The following is a 7,566-nucleotide window of genomic DNA, read 5'->3' as shown; positions in this document are numbered from 1 at the left end:
AAACATGATAAATTAGCTCTGCTACCTACGGCAGGGAACGTGGACAGTTTCCAAAGTAGACATAGGACCCACCAGGGGAGGGACGAGGGTCTTCTAGGGAGGTGGGGGGCTGGGCCCTCAGCTGGCTTGGAGGATCCTGCCTGGGCTTCTTAGGCGTGGAGAGGAGAGGAGGGGCCTGGGATGCTGAGCAGGGTCCCAGCCCCCGGCCCCTGAGCAGGAAGGTGGCCTCAGTCCTGGGCAAGGTAGTGGCCAACTGCACAGTCTCCCTGGTTCCTGGTCTATTTTCAGGCTCCGCAAGTCTCAACAAAGAAACTCCATGCCCCGCCCCGCCCCGCCCCGCCCCACGCTAAGTTGCTTCAGTCATGTCCTGATTTTATGACCCTACAGACTGTAGCCATCCAGGCTCCTCTGTCCAGGGGATTCTTCAGACAAGAATGCTGGAGTGGGTTGCCATGCCCTCCTCCAGGGATCTTCTCTACCCAGGGATCAAGCCCGAATCTCTTACATCTCCTGCATTGGCCTGCAGCTGCTTTACCATTAGTGCCACCTAGGGAGCCCCACCCCCACCCCAGCAGCCCTTAAATTGCCATTTGTACCCATTGAGGGCTGTTGGGGCTGGGCTTTGCCTTCTCAGGCCTGTTCAGAATGGTCACAGACAGCCTCGCAAATAGCTGCCAGCCTGCGTTAATGCTGCAGAGCAGAGGCCTGCTTCCCCTTTTCAGCCCCGGAATATAGTTGGTGGGGGCAGATCCGGGCTCCTTGACCCTTTATGGAAAGCGCTTGGTGATGAGAGACTCTCACATCCACCCTCAAACCCATCTTCTCCCCCAGGTGTTCCTCCATGACCAGCCTTTTATCTCAGGGACCTGGGGGTGGGGGGTGGTTCCTGATGCCTGGTTCTTCTTACCTTGAAGGCCCCAAATTCTCCTGGGCAGGGGGGACTGGATGGGGCCATGATGCCTAGGGCACCCCTAAACTGAAGCCACATAGTTGCCCAAACTGACTCTAACCCCAGCCTTTTTTTTTTTGTCCACCTCATACCAGCCCTTTGCCTCTGCCAGGAAGTTGGAGCCAAGTGGGTCTAGAGACCTGGCCGGGGTGCTGGCTGCATGGCCTCCGGGGTCCTGGGGATGCCGGGTCTCTAGGGAGTTTATAACATCATTTATGGAGGTGCCAGAGCAGCCAGGTACAGGAGTACTATGGAAAGATTCAGACCAGAGAGGACGGCGGGGAGGGTGCAAGGCGGGAAGGTGGCAATAAGAGGAGGGTCAAACCAAGTCTTTACAGCAGGCACCGAGCTCTGGTGGTATCAGGTGGCAGAGCAGGGGGGCATGAACTCTAGGCCGCTGCTCTGTCTCCTGGAGGCTGGAAGGCTGGAGGGGAGGCTGGAAGCTGGCATAGGGCCTGTGAGAAAGGGTCCTTCCCAGACCCCAAGGAGGGACAATGATAGGAGGAGAGCAAGGCAACATACCGCCCCTTCCACGCCCATGCCTGTGGCAGACATCACCAATCCAGCCCGAGTTGCTTGGCAGACATCACTTATCAAGATCACGCTGTCCTTGCCCACTGAGCCCAGACCAGAGCTCAGATCCTCTGCACAGCTGCCACTCCTGACTGGTCAGGGTCGAGACATCTTGCAATGCAGTTGTCAACACTGCTCTAGAATTTGAGACCTGCATATATAAGGGGCTGATCTGTGGGTGCTGTGTAGGTGTGGGTGAGTCTGTGAGGAAACCTCCCCCTGCCAGATCCTTGAGGAAACACTCAGAAGTGTGTGCTACAGATGGTGAAAGGACCGGAAAACTGTGTCAGAGCAAAACTGACGAGGTGGCCTGGGGTTCTTCAGCCTGAGGGTAAAGGGGCTCGGGGGGGACCATGTGTGGCCTTCACACTTTGGGACAGGAGGAGAGAGCAAGTGGCATGACGTGGACAAAACCACAGAAAAACAGAAACCTCTTGCGTGTATTGAGCTGATGCTAAAGTCAGAGCAGTCCAAAAAGAAGCCTGTCTTGGGAGGTAGTGAGCTCCCTGTCCTTGGAGGTCTGCAAGAAGAAGATGGAGAAGTCTTGGCAGGGGTCTTGTGGAAGGCATCCAAGTGGCAACTCTGAGTGAGGAGAGGCGAGCCAGATGATCCTGGGGGTTCCTTTCAGCCCTCGGAGCCAGGAAGTTGGTGGAGCCCAGGGAGGGCCTTGTGGGGAAAGGTGGGCAGTGTGGAAAAGGGGCTGTGGTGCGTGTGTGCATGTGTGTGTGCGTGTGCCTGGGACTTCGAGAAGAGTGGGGAGGTGGGGGTGTGGAGAGCAGGGAGGGTAGAGTCCAGAACGTTCTTAGCTGTGGAGCTGGGAGGAGGCAACTCCTGAGCAGCGTGCCCTCTCCTGGGGAAACCAGGATGCGGAGGCCAGGGAGCTGGGAGAGCAGATCCGCTGGGACCAGCAGACGCTTGGGAGGGGCGACAGGCAGCCTCGGGGAGACGGGGCTCTTGTTCGGAACGGCCATGCGTGTGCTGTGTGACTGTGGATGAGAAACTGCCCCTCTCTGGACTTTCCAGATTATTTGGTCCGACAGATGGGGAATCGTGGACCCGACCAGCCGGGACATTCTTCAGTCCAGTGTCTGGATCCTAATGTTGGCCCCAGCCTGAGGCAGGACAACTCCATCTTCGGGGGACCAGGGATTCCGAGGAGGTTTCAAGTCCTCGAGGACGTGGTGACCAGGTCTCCTGGGGGCCCCTGGGCTCCGCCAGCCTTCCTCCACCATCTCCTTTTGCTTCCTTCTTGCCGACACCCTCAATGTTCTTGGCACCCAGTCCTGAAGCCCAGGTCCCAGGCTGCCGGATCTGGTTGGGCCGAGGAGGGGGCCTGGCCCTGCCGTCGCTTTGGTCTCCAGTGCAGACTGCCTCCTGGGTGTGTGCGGGTCCATGCAGAGAACCTGCGGTGCCCACTCTGAGTCCAGACGGGCTGTATCAGTCCATAGTTTTGTCTTCATTTTGTTTTGTTAAAAAAATAGCTATTTTCCTCTGCCCCTTTTCCTGGCCACTCATGATGGCCTCACCTCCTCCCCCGGGGCCAAGAGGGCAGGGGTGCGGGGGAGGGGATGGCGTTGGGTGCTGGGCAGTGGTGGGCGGGGTGTGTCTTCAAGCTTCAGGCCACACCATCTACTGGATGCCCCGGAAGAGGCACATGGCAAAGATCATGGCAAATAGCTGCAAAGAAAGTAGGATTTGGCTTGTCAGTCTGGGTTCATAACCCTCCAGGGGGCTATCCCACCCCGAGGATATGGGGCTGCCTGCCCTGGCACAGGAAGGGGGCTTACCCGTCACTCTTGGGATGCTCTGCTGCAGGCACTCCTGACCCTGCCCTGGGCGGGGGGGTAAGCCCCTCTTGCCAGCCACTGTCCCCTCATGTGGTGTGGTCATGAAAAGAAGGGGGTTTTGGCCATAGGTTCAAATCCAGCTCCCTTATTTGCCATCAGCAAACATGGGCCAAACACTTCCCTTCTCTGGGCCTGAGTATATATCAAGAGCTTACCATGTGCTGGGCACAGTTCTAAATGCTTTCTCAGAAGTATTTTCACAGATCAGGAAGTGAGACCCAAGAGGTCAAGGAACCCACCTAAGATCACACAGCGACAATGAGGAATCCAGGGTTGGAGTCCAGGCATTCTGAGCCCAGAGGCCAGTCTCAGAGCCCCTGCACTCCCCTTCTTCTAGCTCACAGGAGGGGGGTGAGGTGGGAAGTCTAAGGTGATTGACAACTTAATGAGGCCTGTTATATAGCAGATGTTAAATTAAAACTTTCTAGGAATGTTATTGACAGGCAAGAAAGACGTAGCCCTTCCCCAAACTAGGAGCACAGTCCACTGAACACCAATCTAAGGGCCCTGGGAGGGTGGGGTATGCAGAGACCCTGACTCAGGGATGCCTATTTGTTCATGCTGGCTTGTACCCCGATGCCAGAGCTCCTGCAAGTAGCAGAAGGCACAGTCCCCAGACCACAGGCTCCTGACTGAACCTCCGGGAGGGGCTCTGGGTGGGGGAAGCGAGGCATATGAGGACTGTCCCTGCTGAGGTTCTGCCCCCCACTCCCCAACAGAGGCCGCAGCTGGGCTTGTGGGCTGGGTGTGAAGACGGCAGACTGGGAGCACAGACACTGTTTAATGAGCCCCTGTCTCAGGGTCCCCCCACCTCTGACGTCCACAGTGCTATAGGAGCCCACTTTTAGCATCATTTTGCAAATAGGGAAACTGGCTCGGGCATCCTGTGCGCAGAGAGAGGCAGAGCTGGGAGCTGAACTCCGGAAGCCCGTGTTCTTCCGGCAGGGTAGCACGTCTGCGATTTCCCAGGGGGCCTGGTACTGATCTATGTTTCTTGATCATGGCTTCCTCCCAGGAGAGGAGTTGTTCACCTAGAACAGTGTTGGTGCACAGCTGGGGCTCAATCTATGCTTGATGAGTGAATGAACGGGTGAATGAATAAATCCATCTCCCCATCCTCGAAAGTCTCCACAAAACTGCTCTAGGACTGCAGGACACAGTACTCAATGGACAGGAGTCTGAGCAAGCTTCAGGAGACGGTGAAGGACAGGGAAGCCTGGCGGGCTGCAGTCCATGGGGTCCCAGAGTTGGACACGACTGAGCGAGTGAACAAAGGACAGAGTAAGGAGCTAAGCAAGTCCAGGTTTATGGTGCTAGGTGGGAGGAGGAGGCTGAGGATTGCGTTTCCTGATTTCATTTCCCCGCTGGCCAAGGACTGGCCGCCCGTTTCTTCAGATCAACCGGCGTGGGTAAAACTGTGCAACTTTCCAGGACAGGGGATTTGAGATCCCAGACAGGGGTGAATAGAAGGAAGCGGGCAGCTCCACCGTTTGGCCACAGCGCTACCTAGTGGCGGCTCTAAGCGTCTGCAGAGGCCTTCCTTTTAAGGGGGCTCAGCGCCCTTCTGATCTTCACTGCTGGGACTCCATCTGCAACTTATGAGGTTAACAAGGCCCCGGGGCCCTAAACATCCCACAGAGAAAAGGCCTGATCCAGAAGCAAAGGCTGCGGAGAAGGCAATGGCAACCCACTCCAGTACTCTTGCCTGGAGAATCCCATGGAGGGAGGAGCCTGGTAGGCTACAGTCCATGGGGTCGCTAAGGGTCAGACACGACTGAGCGACTTCACTTTCACTTTTCACTTTCATGCGTTGGGGAAGGAAATGGCAACCCACTCCAGTGTTCTTGCCTGGAGAATCCCAGGGACAGAGGAGCCTGTTGGCCTGCTGTCTATGGGGTCACACAGAGTCGGACACGACTGATGCGACTTAGCAGCAGGAGCAGCAGCAAAGGCTGTAGCCCCTCCCTCAGATCAGCTGCACTGATCCTTCAGAGTTCACTCTGGACCTTGGGTTGGGGGCGAGTGACTCTCAGGGCCTGGCTATCCCCATTGCCCGGAGACTTGCTCAGATGTGTCCAGAGCCCCATAACAACTCAGGGGGCAAACAGGCACGGCTGGGCTTATCACCCCATAGTTCCTGAAGTGGGGTCCCACTGGGTCCTGAGCTAGGGATCTGGAGGTGGAGGTAGGCTGGGGGTGCAGGCTGTAGGGGAGTGTCTGCCCCAGACCCTGTGAGGGTGTCTTGCTTCTGGGGAACTGCAGGAGTGGGGGCCTTCACTTACCTCGATGGCCAGCACCCCTATCGCCAGGGCTCCGGCCAGGTAGACGTAAGTCTCGAAGGCATTGAGAATCACCGTGTAACAGCCCTGGTGGGGGGAGGGGGGCGGAGAAGGACCAGAGGTGAGGCCAAAGCCAGGAGGGACAGGGGTCGGGGGCCAGCCTCCCGACTGGGGAGTGAAGCCCAGGCACTGGCATGTGGCCCCAGAGCTCAGGCAGCAGCCGGCCTACCCTGTCCCACTGCTGGTGGGAGAGTTTAGCAGGGAGGGGCTGGGAGGCAGGAAGCCCATAAACCCAGCAATTTGGAAGCAACGCACCAGAGACCCACCTGGCCCTCCAGCCCCTAAGGCAAGGCTGAAAATGGCCAGCTTGACTGCTGCTCAATCAGACACAGACCTTTTTTTCTCTTTTGATGGGAATATTGGAAAATTTCCAGTAACTGTCTAGACTCCGGTCTGCTCTCAAAAAGATCAGAAGATCCAGTAAGGTAGGCCATCATTTCTATGTGGCTCTCCCTGGGGACAGGTGCTCCCTGGGGATTCGCAGTCCCCACCGTCTTCTATCATCCCACACCCACCCTTTCTGCTCCTCCCCATTACCAGCCCGGCAGCAGGATTTTGGTTTGCAACCTCCACCCTAAGGAAAGCCAGCCCATTCTTCAAGACCTAGCACATACCTCACCACCTCCAGGCAGCCTTCCAGGGCCACCTCAGCTCTCACAGTGCCCCTTCTAAATGGATTGAATCCCTGTGCTACTACTGCTTTCTCAAGCAGTCCTCAGGATATACAGACTGAGACAGAGATGGAGCCAGTGAGAGATGAGCCAGAAAGAGAGGGCCAGCATACCAGCATGTGACGCCACCCCATCTGACCCTGAGTGCCTCACGTCTTGGGTCATCTTTGTGCCCACGTGCCCTCTCTCTGCACCAGGCTGACCGGAGACTAATGCATGGTATTTGCTTTGAAAGGAATGTATTTTTAAAGAGAGAGAATTTTTTTTCTTTTAGGAGACTCTGCATGTTCCTTGGGCCCAGCCAGAGGACCTGCAAGGGAAGGAGTCGCCAGGGTGGGGGTTAGGGAATCACTCCTGGTCCCTGGGTGACAGTGGCTGTGTCTGGGTCCTGTTGATATTTGGGGGTGCTTCTTAGGTGATTCTTGGGGGCTCACACGCATTGTCAGTCACCCAGCTCTGCCTCATTGGCTGGAAGTGGAAATGATACACCGTGAGGCTGCACTCGGGCAGGCGGACAGCAGGACCTGACCTGGGCAGAGTGGCCAGGCAGATGGCATGAGCCCTCCTGCTGGAGGCTGGTGGGGGCTGGGCAGGGAAGGCCCCCACAGGCCCCTGTCTGAGCACCCGGCAAACATACGGGATACACCCAGATGAACAGGCACCCCCAGCATGGTGAGCTGGATCCACAGTGTTCTTGGGGCTGAAGGTATGTCAGAATCTCCTGGGAAGTAGTTAACAATACACACGCCAAGGCCGCACCCCCAGGACTCTGGATCGGGGGGATCCGGTGCGGCGCCTAGGAACCTACGTGGCGAGCAGATGCCCCAGGCAATTTCTAAGGCCTGTGCCATGGTCAGGCTGAGACACCCCAGGCCTGGCAAGGACGACAAGGAAAGAAGGCCTTAGCTGACTGGGAGCCCACCCAAGCGCTGTGTGGTTGAAGTCCTAAGGGCGCCCTTCCACAGGCCAGCTGGTCTGGAACCCAGCGTGGCTGGAGGTGGCTTCAGAGCTGGCAGGGAAGCCCCATGCAGCTGGCCAGGCCTGGGGCCATCCTGGATCTGCCTGCAGACCCGTGTTGGGGCGGAACTCAAATCGCCAACCCCCTTGCTCTGTTTGCCTGTGTTTGTGTTAAGTCACTTCAGTCAGATCCGACTCTGCCAGGCTCCTCTGTCCATGGGGATTCTCCA

General features: G+C 57.2%; 1 protein-coding gene across 4 annotated transcripts in view; it reads right to left on the bottom strand.

The window, feature by feature from the left end:
- Window positions 1-371: 371 nt before the first annotated feature.
- TSPAN18 (tetraspanin 18) overlaps window positions 372-7,566 on the bottom strand; it is a 204,050-nt gene continuing 196,855 nt past the window's right edge. For 3 of the 4 annotated variants that reach the window (XM_052652650.1, XM_052652651.1, XM_052652652.1), the window contains 2 exons: window positions 5,652-5,735; window positions 372-3,199 (listed from right to left, as the gene is read on the bottom strand). In XM_052652650.1, the coding sequence (XP_052508610.1) occupies window positions 3,152-3,199; window positions 5,652-5,735 (132 nt within the window). In that variant the 3' untranslated portion in view covers window positions 372-3,151. The remainder of the gene's footprint in view (window positions 3,200-5,651; window positions 5,736-7,566) is intronic. The other variant, XM_052652653.1, reaches the window with a different exon arrangement.

The sequence above is a fragment of the Budorcas taxicolor genome, chromosome 15 (assembly GCF_023091745.1).
Source record: "Budorcas taxicolor isolate Tak-1 chromosome 15, Takin1.1, whole genome shotgun sequence".
NCBI lineage: Eukaryota > Metazoa > Chordata > Mammalia > Artiodactyla > Bovidae > Budorcas > Budorcas taxicolor.
Note: the sequence above shows the minus strand (reverse complement) of the source record. Positions and strands in the feature narration are given on the sequence as shown.